At 51.9% G+C, this 13,993-nt stretch overlaps 2 protein-coding genes across 2 annotated transcripts; both read left to right on the plus strand.

Moving 5' to 3' along the window:
- Positions 1 to 2,406: 2,406 nt before the first annotated feature.
- PtrM4_033890 (Ion-trans domain containing protein) lies at positions 2,407 to 5,739 on the plus strand (the record flags this gene model as incomplete). The annotated part of the gene is made up of 16 exons (XM_066104062.1): positions 2,407 to 2,507; positions 2,562 to 2,696; positions 2,782 to 3,146; positions 3,199 to 3,556; positions 3,608 to 3,660; positions 3,709 to 3,855; positions 3,908 to 3,961; positions 4,014 to 4,072; positions 4,127 to 4,155; positions 4,207 to 4,226; positions 4,303 to 4,318; positions 4,369 to 4,396; positions 4,448 to 4,522; positions 4,846 to 4,880; positions 4,939 to 5,002; positions 5,311 to 5,739. The coding sequence occupies 16 exons, from the start codon at positions 2,407 to 2,409 to the stop codon at positions 5,737 to 5,739; spliced, it is 1,968 nt and encodes a 655-aa protein (XP_065966264.1).
- Positions 5,740 to 6,513: 774 nt separating this feature from the next.
- On the plus strand, positions 6,514 to 7,636 carry PtrM4_033900 (DUF1421 domain containing protein; the record flags this gene model as incomplete). The annotated part of the gene is made up of 2 exons (XM_001939213.2): positions 6,514 to 7,487; positions 7,540 to 7,636. 2 exons carry the CDS (start codon positions 6,514 to 6,516, stop codon positions 7,634 to 7,636), a joined length of 1,071 nt encoding a protein of 356 aa, XP_001939248.2.
- Between the last annotated feature and the right edge of the window lie 6,357 nt (positions 7,637 to 13,993).

Consider the following 13,993-nt stretch of genomic DNA (forward strand, 5'->3'; position numbering starts at 1 on the left):
GGTGTCCTGGGACGCCATGTCACAGTCTTTCGGGTATTTGTTTTCACCAAGACGCTGTATTCTACTCAAGGATAGAGAGAAAAAAGCAGAAAGTCAAGCCGCAGCTATTAGTGGACGGTCAAGTATTCAGGAATCGAAGCAGTAACAGGAGCAGTGCGCAGTGGGCGCGGCGCCCATCATATACATGGCGCCGCACCATGGCAGCCATTCCAAAGACAACTCCACACTCGTATCAATACGCTTGCGAATCAGTCGTTTTCTGTTTTGTCCATGTGCCCAAACAGTAGTGTGGTGTTTGATGTCGCTGTATGAGTCGCGACGAGACACCGATCGCTGCGCTATTTTAGGACTGCCGCTAGAACAACATCTGACGTCGCCATCTAGGTTCATCCAGACTCGACCCTGTCTATGTACTATAGATCTGGAGAAAGCACTTTGTTCTTGAAAGAAGTTCACATTTGATGGGGGAATGCGAATACGACGTGTTAAAAGCGAGCGAAATGAGCGGTTTAGTAGCGGTTACGCCTGAAAGAGCAATTGATGTGCGCATGTTGCAGCGCTGATGCTATGTTAGGGATTAAACGTTAAATTACAATGCATCAAATATACAAACATCACATTGCTGATAGAGAGAACACCGAACAATTGGTATTCAGTGAAAGCTATAAAGGCGTGCCTGATTCAGACGTTCGTAGCGCGAACCCAAGATTTGCGTCATATGTCATGCAGAGTGAGTTAGTGACTACTTACTCGGTGCTTCAAAGCCAACCTCTATAATCGCACATAAAGCCCGGTCCCTACCAAATCCCTTGCACAGCGTTAGAGTACCAAAGGCACGATGACAGCGTATTCCGCGCATCTTCCAATGCGATCTTTGTCTCATTGGGCCGTACTATAACAAGTAGTCATCATCTCCATCCATTTTGAATAACTTCTCACTGAGATTCTGCATAACGGTTGCCAAACAGCTGCCATCGTCCACATATGTAATAGCTTGGTTTGAAAGAATATAGCGAGCGTTGTCTGCAGCATGAACACCATAGGAGTTTTCCGAACAGATGAAGCGCTCTTCTGCTCTTTCCCATTCGGAGCTGTCACGCCGGGGAGGTGCCGTTGTCCCGGAGAGCTGGTGGAAAACTAAATTCAATGTGTCTAGATCGCACATCAATCCGGTTATCGTGAGCCACAGACGTAGCTCGAAATTCTTCAAGGTATTGCGTGCTGCCATGTTGCGCAGCTGATCTTGTGCTAACATCATGATTTACAGGTATAGGGAGAAGTCCATTACTCAGGACGAGTCCCCGAACAACGACAGGCTTTCTTTTCTTTGCTGATCTATTTATCCCTCGGCAGATTGGTCGTATCGCGGATGTGAGCTGTAGCTCAGGCCCCACAAACCCGTCACAAAGGTTCCGGAACCCTGAGCAAGGTTGCGACAGGCCGTCAGACATTGCTACGGTTTTCTGGTAGGATCTAACAGGGCTATCCATGAACTTGTTCCTTAGCGGGCTGTTATTGTTTGGTCGTTGAACTCTGTGAGGCGAAAGCATGCTTTTGGACAGGACTGGGTCACGGGACTTCTGTATAATTGTTAAAAATACCAAACTCATAACACTTGTAAGACACACCTGGCTAGTTCCCATGGCTGCTATGCAGCTTTGGATTTGGCTGTCTTCTATCGGGTCAACGACTGCGGCATGAGTAGCACAGGCAGAGGTATTGTCCTAAGATCGAGAAACATTAGCTTGAACCAGGGGGGAGAGGGGGCCGAGTGAAACTTGTGGAGCTCCTTACACTCGATTGAGGCAGTCCATCTGCGGTCGTGGTTCGCAAAAGAGCGAGCTCATGCACCGGTAGACGCCTTTTCCGAGCGTTTGAAGGCTTCCGAGTTTTGATATCCGCTTTCCTGACCTTGGCCTTCCGCTGGAGCCGTGAGGGAGTTGTTGAGCCACGTTGTTTTTTAACTTGATGTAATATTCTGCGATTGTATTGTTCATCGTCACTGGTACGGCTCACGTGAAGTTTATGGATTGGCGAGCGTGGAATGTTGTAAATCAATGCTGCATCCATTCGGTCATCTGAGGACTCTTGGCGGCTTGGTGAAACTTTATTGACCATGTTTATCGGCGTGATAGCCGGTATTTTGAGTCTTCTGGCGACTATAGTGGGGAACTTGTGAAATCAAGAGTAGATAGTCTTACCGTGTGTGGTGTGAGCGTAGTGGAGGTGAGACTAGTAAGTAGTAGTGAGCAAGAGCGATGGCTGCCAAGGAAGCCATGACGCGGGTCCTGCCGCACGGCAATTGCGCGCCTAAGTTATGTTACGCCCCACGCGTCGCGAATGTTTGCCCAACCTGCCGGTAAGCAAAAGAAAGTCGATTGCACGGCATATAAGAGTTGAATGAGCATGTCGCACCCACCTACGCCAAAATGGCCTGCAGATGAAGTTGGTGTGCCCAGTATAGAAGGCGACGAATGCTTCGGAGACTTGGTAGACAAACTATGCCAGTCAGTCCGAGATAGCCGATGCAGTATTGATGCAATACCCTAATCGAGGCATAGGTTCTTCGAGCATACGATTAAACTGCCACATGCTTTCGAAGACCTGCGCCGGTCGCAGGAAGGACGCGCTCTACAGCCCCTGATTCACTACCTCTCCAACCAAGTCGACCACCCTGCCCTCGTGTCCGCCCTCTTGTACGTTGAAACAACACTATACCTCTTGCACTGGGTGCAGATGCGATTATAGCTTCTGAGAAGGAACGGAGCTGACCAAAGCTAGGGCTCTGAAAGGTCATTTTTCTGCACTGGAAGAAGCCAGCGACGAGCCGGGAGTGAATGAGGCGCGAGGCTATGCATGCGAATTTGTTGCTTGGCAGTTCTTGACAAGTCTCAAGGAAGCTGATATCATCGACTTTTTGCTGGTCGAGCTACCGCCTGCTGCCGATGCAAGCACCCCGGATACAAACAACGGATTAGGTCTCGACGAAAATGGACAGGGCTCTACACATCCGAGCGAGCAGTCGCCGCTGCTGGCCACCTCCAATACCGAATACTTTGATCACGGCGACGCTAAGAAGTCCCGATTTGCGTCGTTGATGTCGCAATGCGAAAACCTTAGTGCGCTGGAGCTTGCGACTGTATCTGGTACGTACCTTCAACTCGCTTCACTCTTACTGCAAAGCTTAAGCGATTACAGGCGCGAAGAAGTTCCTCTCCCAGAGACCAGTTCAAAAGATTATCAATGGCCTATGGAAGGGGGATATTGTATTCTGGGAGACCCTTGGCCTACACTCAGTGAAAAAGCCGAAGAAGTACAACCGCAGACAGGCTGATCCCTTCTCTCGTTTACGGGTTCCGTTATATCTGAAGATATTCGAGACGCTGTTCTTCGCAGCGTTTCTAGCACTGTATTACGCAGTGTTGGTGAAGCGCAACAACACTAGGGTGACCATCCCCGAGCTCTTGTTGTATGTGTGGATTGCTAGCTTCGCATACGATGAGTTCGCCGACTGGCTCGACGCTGGACAGACATCCTTCTATGCCTCGGACTTTTGGTAGGCTTCTCCTTACTTTTCTCTCTTTCTAGTACAAGCTAACATGGATAGGTGGACGTGGGACATAAGCATTGTCGTCGTCGGCTTTTCGTTCTGCATTATGAGTAAGCACTCCTGACTTGGCCAAATCGAACAGCTCTAACAAGCTACAGGAATCGTCGGTCTGACAACAGCAAACGCTGCCACGATCGATCTTGCGTACGATGTGCTTGGACTAGAAGCTCTCTTCCTTGTACCACGTATATTCTCTCTTTTGAGTCTGAACCGTTACTTTGGGACCCTTATTCCTTGTCTCAAAGGTCTATCTACCTTTCTCTGCTACATGTCGATACCCTACTAACTCGTGGACAGAGATGACGAAGGATTTCGTGAAATTCCTCTCCCTCGTTGTAATCCTATATCTAGGTAAGCCGACTGACGCTCTAGGGATGGTCGCCAGAATCTCACTATTGCACAGGATTCTTGACTACGTTTGTGCTGCTGGCTCGTGACAGCAGATTCAACCCGAAACAGATGGTGGGTTATAGACGTCGGCGTCCATATCACACCCCTGCTAACTTGCCGATATAGAGCTGGATTCTGGTCAAAGTTTTCTTCGGGTAAGTGAGGCTATATTGCTACTGGTATCACTCCAGCTAATGCTTTCTCAGATCTAGCTACCTAGGATTCGGTGAGTTGATACCCTGGACAACAGCTAAAGGAATGCCGACACTGCCTCCACCAGTTGCTAACAAAGCGGTGTACAGATGTCGCCGAAGAAATGTACGCATATCTTTGACTAGTGGTGTTACTGTTGCACTAACTTCGTACAGTTCGCCGTTCTTTGGTCCTCCGGTTATGGTAAGAGGATTTGGAATGCATTGCTTCGCGGTCTGCTGATCTATATGCTAGCTCATTTTCGTCACCTTGACGAATATTCTGCTCATTACGAGCTTGATATCGCTCTTGAGCAACTCATTAAGCAAGGTACTTGAGATTTTCGTTGGTTGTCAGTGCTCCATTCACACCAGGTCGCATGCATGCCAAGCGCAGCAGAACAACGGCTCACACCCGGCTGCGCCGCTTCAATCCCAACTGCAGTCTCTCCGGGATGTGTTGCAACTGACACAGCCCTTGTTATTTTTCCGGCCACTGCTTTTGGGGTGTGATACAGCCACATCGGGGCGGCTCAACACCAGCATCATCACAATCACATCTTTCCCTGTTACCCTGCCACCCATGAATAGTGTGTCGCAGTTGGCCGCATTGGATTTGTTGTGGTAATATGGGGCATTTCTAACGTCGAATAGGTGTTGGATCATGCGCGAGACGAATATCTCTTCATGTTCGTACCCACTGTACTCATTGCCCCTTCTCAAACACTGACCGCAGCGACAATGCAGTTATTCCGTTTACGTACTCGAAGCATCGAGTTCGAAAAGGTTGACATACTTCCTGCCTCCACTCGTAAGTATGCCTTTCGTACTATTATCGGGTTGAAAAAGCGGGCATTAAGCGCCGGCCCGCATAACGGCCAATCGACATAGCCTCATCACCACACTGGGTGATGCACTCGAAACCAACCAGTCCAAGCTTTGTGCTCGGTTCCTGGAGGCAGCATCGTGCGGGTTCTCTGCCGTCGTCATTTTACGGACGAGCCTCGTTCTGCCGCCCAGGCATCATCCTCGAATCAAGACTGCTGCAAATCCTTGTGGGCCCTTGATGGACTCATCTCCACAGTGGTCCTCACCATTGCAAGGCTGACCAGGCTCCAGAATCTCATTCCGCTAGTCATTCGACCGTTGCGGCTCATTCTGCCTTCTGAGCGGCTTCGGGGTGCTCGCATCGTCTTGCTCAAAGCTACTCATCTACCCTTCGTATTCGCGATCTGGGCGTTTGAGCACCTTGCCCATGCCCGCACACGCGACGCTAAAGTGACGTCGTTTAGCGGTCCTCAAACACACGCACTGCCCAAGAGGCCCCCTCGTCTGCCTGTGAACTCGCCGCGCCTACTCATGGCAGATGCGCAAAGCAATGTGGGAAGGATGCAACAAATGAATTGGTCCCACACCCGAGCAGGGTTTACAGAACCTGATGCTCAGTTGAAGACACTAGTTGCAAGACTCTCGACGCAAGTAGAAGAACTCACCGCGATGGTGTCGCAGCTCCAGGACCAACGCGAAGCGAGCACGTCGGCCGCTTAATGGCCGGCGCTTCCAGCCGCGGGAATGTAGGTAGATTTTGTTAAGGATGAGCAACACGAATACGGTTACAAATCAAGACGATCTCGCATGTTCCTCATGGAAAGTAGTCCAACAGGTGCACATGGGAAGTGGGGTGTCGTTGTCTCACTTTCGTGACAACTTTGGGGCCAGAAATGGATGAACGATCAACGACAGACACAGGCAGGTCCTCTTCGCAGCTGGACAGTCTCATGGGCACGTCCATCGGGCAAGGGTACAACCGCCCTCACCCTCTTGCGCCTCAAGCTCCGGGCGGCGCAGGGATTTTGTCTTCGGCCCGCTAAGGCCTAGCTGTTAGGTATACCCGACGGAATGGTTCACCTACAGCCCGGTCAAGCCGCCACCCACTGCATACCCCTGTACACTGCTTCATAGCCCCATCAAGCTAACAACAGGCGCCTGCCGCGTAGGTAGGCGGCTCGAGCACTCTTCATGCTGTCCATGTCTAGCATAATTTCGGAGTCTGCCTAACACTCAAAAGCCCACTGTTTGAACGTATGCTTCGAGAATGCACTGGCGCGGCATCCAAATCGACGTTTGATCTCGGATCTGGCAAGGCTGCTCACGCACTGCATCGCACAGATATAACTCGCCCTGGAACGCCCTGCAGTTGCTATTCTCATTCAGCTTCTACCCCATCATTCCCCTCTTTGCTTGTCTCCATACCGCACCAATCTGGTTCACCACAAAGACTTCATAACTTGTTTGCATCCATCCCTTCCATACCTTTTCATCATGATGTACCCGGACCAGCCTACGCCACCCTTCAACTCACCCTACCAACACCACGCATCACGGACAGGCTCTCTACTTGAATCACCTTACCCTTCACCAGGACAACAGGACCCGCGATCAAAGTACCCGCAGGGGCTTGGCTTATATGAGGGCCCGCATGCATATGCAAACGGTCTGCCACCATCACCCCAACCCTCAGAAGACTGGTGCAACCAGTTCCATCACACTGCCACACAAGAAGTCATTGCCGACCCTTATGTCTCGGGAGCTTTCGAACATCCAGTCTCTCGATCTCCTCAACCTTGGAACCCACCTCAGACGTCTCCGCGCTCCTCTTTATCCTATACTCGCGAAATGTCGGCCTTCTCGCATGATGGCTCAGAGCATACATACTCGAGGGCCAAGATCGAACCCTCCGGGTGGGGTCCAGATGCCTGCTACGGCACTGAAGCACCTGTGGAAATGACTGGAATTCCATCTTCAGGCCAATCGCCACTCACAGTTGCTCCAGACCGGCTCAGTGCAAACATGTACTCATACGAGAGCGCATACACATCACCCGCCATGCCCCGATACGAACAGCTGCCAGTGTTTGATTATTCCAACCGCCCATACGAGAGACAGCCCTCGGAAGAAAGCATTGGTAGCCAGCGCTCGCGACGCACACGCTCTAGCTATAGTGCTGCTCGTGGACGAACTCGTAATCGCAGATACACGGACCCTGCCCATGCGCCATTCCACTGCGAGATTTGCCCTGAGAAGGGCTTTGCCAGGCGTTACAATTACAACCAGCATATGCTCACGCACGATCAAGACCGCAAGAAGGAAAATTTGTGCCCACACCCTGGATGTGACAAGCGATTTGTACGCAAGACAGATCTGGCGCGGCATGACATCAGTGTGCATCAGAAGGTCAAACCATATCATTGCACAAGGTGCTCTTCAGCGTTCCCTCGCAAAGACACACTGCGCAGGTAAACAACACTCGCACGGGCTTTCCAATGGATTGCGCTAACAAGTTGCTAGACATGAAGATGACGGTTGTCCTCGCCGCAACGAAGTCATGACCGCGGACCCCATGATATCCCATGACTCGTTTTCGAATATTAGCCCGCGAATATAAGAGATACGTGGATGTATATGGCATCTGATCAGAATGTGCTTGAGGCGGGGTAATGGTGTCAAAGGGGTTACTACTGCATTCTGTCCAAGTTTGAGTTTTTGATGATATTGTTTGTTTTGCGTGGGAGGAAATTTGCATACATGGCGTTTTGGGGGCTAGGAAGAATGCGAGCAATAGACAGACTCCAGTCGCATATCGAGGTTGCCTGGCTTCGCTCCATGTTGGCCCCTCAATTTTCTCTGAACAACTATGATGACGCTGTTCCACATGTGCTCAATGACCTGATTGCATGGTAGAAAATCAAATCAAGACAGCCTTGCCTAGAAGCCTTAGCATCTGAAAATCGATTGGGCGACGCCACTGTCCTGAGTGCCTGGCTTTTGGCTGCAATGAGCCGGCACTGCCCACAAACGTCTTTCTTGTACCACCCATCGCAAACGGGCATGGCGTGGAGATCACTACCACAAGCCACCGTGGACGACCCATGTCAAGCAGACTAAAACCTCTTGGATGGGTCCTGTTTGTGAAATGCTGCAGGTTGTGCAGGCTCTAAGCGCCTTCTCGCCCACCCCGCCTCTGAGTGGCCCACGATACGCTGGGGCTGCGGCACGGCGATGCCGCTTACAAATGGGCCCATTTGTTAGACGCAGGACGCTCCTTTGCTGGTTATAGTACCTATATTTCAGCGCAAGGTTCAGTCGCGAGCGGTCTTCGTAACAGGCATAACGGGCGCCTGTTGCTCATCAGTGTTGGAGCGGTTGTTCGTGGACCGCAGCGACCCCGGTCCACCATGGCACATCAACCCCGGGAGTTCTCTCTGCAACTTACCCGTCTCTCTCAAAGACTAGAGCATAGCGTCGCGGCGGGCGCTTAATGCTTGGTCGTCTGCGCTCGTCTTATCTGGCTCGAGCCACGTCGGTTCGCACGACCTCTAGCTGCAGCTGTCAAGGCCGCTAGTCCTATTGCGTCACGGCAACAAAGCTCTTTCACCCTAAACCCCCATCGACCTACCCGTTCTGTCCTCCTCGTTTCGACGCGTCTCTTCGCTAACTTCGCTTACCCTGAACGTTGCAGGACCCGTTGCAATAACGGTCATTTGCTGCTTACACCCGCCAGTTTGGTCGAATCACACCCGGCCCTGCACGCTATATGGCCCCTAGCACCCTTCACTTTCCTGCCGTGTCGTAGGCGACATCGTCCGCGTCCTTGCTGGCCGCACCGACTCTGGAATGACGGCACTGGAGGCTGGAGAAAAGAGGATGAGTCTGGGCGAGACACGCCACAAGTTCAACGCGCGCCACTCAGGTGACGGCCGTCACATGCGAGTGACAGCCGGTGCGGTACCCTCTTCACGTCCAAGTCGGGCTAGCTCTGTCGCTCGGCATTACTAATTCATTTGTCTATGTTCCTGCCGCGGAGCGAAGAACAAGTCACCCGGACTGGACCGGTCTCTCGTCAGTAGCCAAGCCCTCTATGACTGATACCTGCTGCTGTAGTGCATCGCAGCCAGATCGCTGGGACCGTCTCTGCTAATCGGCACATCTTCGCAATCACCTCCACTTTCACTCTAGAGTTCTGCCAATATCCGTCAGTCAAAGTCCCTGGTGACATGTCTATACCGGCATCGCTCCACTCCTTCATTGGGTATCAGCTCGTGAAACAATCACACCCTGAGCGGTTTGGAGCCAGTCTCCGTCCACCACTGTAACTCATCTTTGCTGAGGGGCATTGGGCACAGTGTCGAGCCTCGCTTGATGCAAAATGCACCGTGCCCGACCCAGATAGCACCGTCAACATGTTACTCAAACCCAACAATACAACACACGAACCGATAACGGGGTTGTGTGTGCAATATACAGCAATCTACCATGCGACCAACCGCCCCATGATACCGGGGAGAATGGCAGGTGGTACAGCTGCGAACACCACCCGACACGATGCAGGAAGTCGCATACGCTCATCTCCTCGAGCTGCTCCGACCAACGCCGGGGGCGAAAACGAGAAATGCTTTGACAACATCAATACTTACTTTGTTTCATGCTTGCGCATCGAGCAGCCCAGGTGTTCCTGTTGTGACTGCGCTGAAGGCCCGCTTCTGAGACGCACAGTTTCGCACTGGGCAGCTTGGGAATTCCTCACATGACGCGGGCTCATTTGGCGTCTGACAGATGTGTTCCTTCCCGCCCATTGCAGTCCGCTGCGGGGGCTGTGGATGTGCAGCAACGAGCCGCAAAATGAAAAGGTCGCCCTCCTATCTACAACACAAATGCAGGTACGTGTCGAGTCAGCGATGAAAATCTCGCTTGGCAGCTGTTTGCATCTTTGTAGCGTACAATGATCTGGGCACATGGAGGTGCTTAGTGGCAGCCACTTGTGCTCCAGCAGGTCGGCATTCAGGTTGCTGGGAAACCACAAACATGGCGCTGGAAACACTTGGTTGACACAGCATCGCGCAAATGCCATGCAAGACCTCTTCCAAACGCCATGTTGCGCAAGTAGCCATGCGCAAGGCGCTAGACGGGCGTTTCCAAGAATCCAAGTAAATCGACAAGGCGTTAAGAGCCAGGAGCCGCGATGCTTCCGCCGCCCGCGCGAACTGCCTTATCCCTGCTAGCGAAGCGCATCACGGCGCTTATATGCCGCGATAGACGCCCACTCGCTAGAGTCGTGTACAACGCAGCTAAAAACAACGTCACATCTCGGATCTCTATTGCCCCGCGCTTCCACATCTGGCAAACCTAGATGACACTATCCCGAACACAGATGCACTTCTCATCTTATCTCGGCATCGTGTAAATGCTTGGACAGTTTCGGATTCGGACACCTTGCCGTGACAGTAACAGGGTTGAAGGAATGTGAGGTTACGACTGCCTACCGTAAGGCCTCCCATCCTCCGCTTGTCAGGCTTAGGCATTCAATGCCGAAACTATGTACACACTGCGGAGCAGCCCGCGATCCCCTGCAGAGCTAGTGTCCTTACCGCACGCCATGGTGATCTCGTCTTGAACATGGCAAACCGCATTTCCAGTCCCATGGTCCTTGCGTATTACAAACACGAGTACCAGAAGACATCAGACCCACGAAAGAGAACGTGCGATCTCCCAAGTACAGCGCCATTTTTTCATATCCTCTCGGGAATCTAACGGATAATTTTAGCAGTTTTTTCCGGACTTCGCTTGGAGCTCATCAGGGTTTTCGCATGTACATCACTTCGATCACAAGCAAGCCAACCGTTCAAGCCCCTTATGATAGCCCGCTATCTCCGGATATGGCTTGCGCCTTCCCCGACCAATCGTTCGGCGCATTGCACGGACTGGTTACTGGTTGTAGATGCGGGCCGAACTGTATGTGGTATCGCGAAAACTGACATTATGCAAATGCCCACCCCAAAATCCGGGAGCTGGGTACGCTTGTTGCCATGGTTCCTTGGCGAAACACATCCTACGATTGAACCGGAAGGCGACGAGCTGCATACTATTTGTGGTTAGTTTACGTGCCGTGCATCTGTGCATGATATCTCCACAAGCCGGCAAAGATGGTTCGCCGAGATGATGCTAGCAACTATGCCGAAGAAGAACAGAAGGCCACAAAAAATATCGTGCAGTCAACAGGCCTGCGATCATCCTGGCGTATGGTATAGCCAGCCGCCGTGCTTCGTGCTGCTTGGGAAAGTCGATCATGAAATATTGGGGGCTCGGCGGGTTTCCGAGCCGCCTGTTGAAACACGGATGTGATGCCGCAAGAATGGCCTCTAGTCGTGCACATTTTGTGTGCTAGCGGCTTCGGATACCGACTGTCACAACCAACCTCGCCAGGTTCGGGGTTGTCCCCAAACAGCTAGAGCTCTTGGCACAAGCTACCGCGTCGACCTCGCCTCGGCACTCTTGTTGCAATCTGCCTACTTGAGTACTGTTTGTAGTCTCTCCTGTCAAGATCTAATTCAGCTGTGTCAAGCTCAAACAGTCTAGCAAAAGCGCTGAAGTGTGGGAAACAGCCAATGACCCCCGGACCCCTTTTCATCCACAACGTTGTGGCACGGTCAGATCTGAGCGGTAGCTGGGACCTCCCGCAACCGTTTGCTTTCGACAAGCAGCCGTTCCTCCGAGATCCTCGACTCAATGTGTCGTACGTGCAACATTGGCGCACCGTCATGTCGAACGACGAACAAGGCGTATGCGGAAAGCGTTTACAGCCCGTGGGGAATGAACCTAGATCCTCTTCATTTCGCTTGCGGGGGAGCACTACTCTGCACTTCTAGCTCCATCATCGTACCACCAACGAGAAACACAAATAACTGCAAGATAGGTAGAGCTATGCTCGCATGCTGCACTTGGATGACACCACGTCCACTCCGCTGGTAGCGATTGAGCTGTACGTCACACAATCCTACACCAATGATCGTCTCATACATCCTTTTCAACCAACAGCATCGGAAACGTGCGCATCCTTAAACTTGAGGCCTTCCTGGTGGTGACGTCCTTCACCAGCAAGATCACCAACGGGTGGAGAGGCCAACACATCGACCGTGCAGTCCAACGCTCAGATGAACCGCAGCGAACCTATGACAATAGGGTTCGCCTCTCCCAGGATTATCTCGTACATACCTGTTATAACACGTGCTAAACGCTGTGCCTTCTCGTGGCCATTGATTACGCGCCGAGCGCCTGTCGATCTATAGCACCAATGGAATCATCAACCGCCCTGCATTCAGCCCCTCACATTTCGTAAAAGACAACAAAAATGTGGGTATATGCGTTAATGCACAGGATCTTGCCTGACCTGGATGAGCTCTGTTTGAAAAGAGTAAGTGATAAACGGACATTATCGTTAATTGACAGGCGTGAATGGCGGCAAAATTCTTCACAACTTTTCGCGCCTGGGTAGATCCCGAGTGCAACGGCACGCGGTAAACGAGGACGGGAAGGGAGATTACCGGAAACCGAGATGTCCGTAACTCCAGCATCCCGTACGCAATAGGCTGTGTACTTCCGTCCAGGACAGTAACACAAGCTGACCGGTTCATGTGGGGTAGTGGTAGTCTCGGTAACATGTCCAGCCAGCTACCTGCAGCATACAGAGTGGAGCTACTCGGAGAGCGAGCAATTGTGCGCTTTCAGCCACTGGTAGGCTGCAAGTGAGCAGGGAAGAACTAGGACTCAAGGACCGTGAGGACCTTGCAGGACGAGGAAGACGTGCAGGTAAGCTTCCGTGCCTCGTGGGTGAGGCTACTGCCTACGATAGGGCGACCGTGAGACACAACACCACCTTTTCTCTCGGCCCCACGCACACTTTGAAGCGATTGTCAAATAAGCATGGTTCAGGACTGGGGCGATAACTCATATCGATACGAGTTCGTCATCTGCCTGTTTTGTTGGCCCACCACCTCAAGCGTCCCCACGCGCCTAAAGCCGCTGAAGAAGCGCGGCTTCCGCCCCCACGTTGTGTAACTTCTGTATGTTGCACCTCTGCGTAGCAAAATGATATCAAACGTCCTGTACGATGATGATTCTAGCTAAGAATCTGCTCTGCATGCTGCGCTTTCCCGGCTGCTTTGAGCCACCGGCAGTATCCACTGTGCCATAGCCACCACACTAAGGGCCACCCTTTGCACCAAAGTAGCACACCAGCCGTGCGAAAACCCAAGTCTACGGTACCCTTCCACCCCTTCAGCCTCATACCCCCAAGGCATCACCTCAGCGGCGAGTCAGTTGAGGCCTTGGTTCCCGTGGGGCTCTCAAGTTTGACCAAGGGTCATCGTACGATGATGCTGCTCAGCTGAACGAGAATCCGCAACAAAAAAAGGCCGATACATGTGATTGACATGCTGCGGATCATTGGGAATGGGATGGGAGAAAGGGAGGGGGGAGAGCAACCCTGCACGTTCATTTGATGGGCGGAATAGTTCGCTTGTCACACCCTTCATGCGCGATTTTAGCTCAGTCGTGACCAATTTCCATTTCCCTGCTAGGGCGGAGAATGTCACTCGTGTATTCTTTCCCTCTCCAACCTCATGCTCGGCGAACTCACATGTATATACGTATAGTGAAGAGAGGGGCGACTCGTTGGGCATCAATGCTTGTGGACCAGCAGCAGCTGGTGACAGAGAGAGCAAAGCAGCACCCTGTTAGTCTCATGTCCTGCTTTCCCCAGAACATGGAAAATTGCTTTATTTGCTGCGCGGACCTCCCTTGTGAACAAATGGAAGTCAGATCACAGAAGCTCCCCCTTCCTCTTCTCGCTACCAAACTTTTTCCTTCAGCCCACGAAACAGATATACCTGAACTCGATTGGCGTGGATAGTCTATGCATGTATAGATCGATACGTCCTAGTGTTTTTCTTTCATGTGGGGGGAATGG

This window comes from Pyrenophora tritici-repentis, chromosome 1, assembly GCF_003171515.1.
Source record: "Pyrenophora tritici-repentis strain M4 chromosome 1, whole genome shotgun sequence".
NCBI lineage: Eukaryota > Fungi > Ascomycota > Dothideomycetes > Pleosporales > Pleosporaceae > Pyrenophora > Pyrenophora tritici-repentis.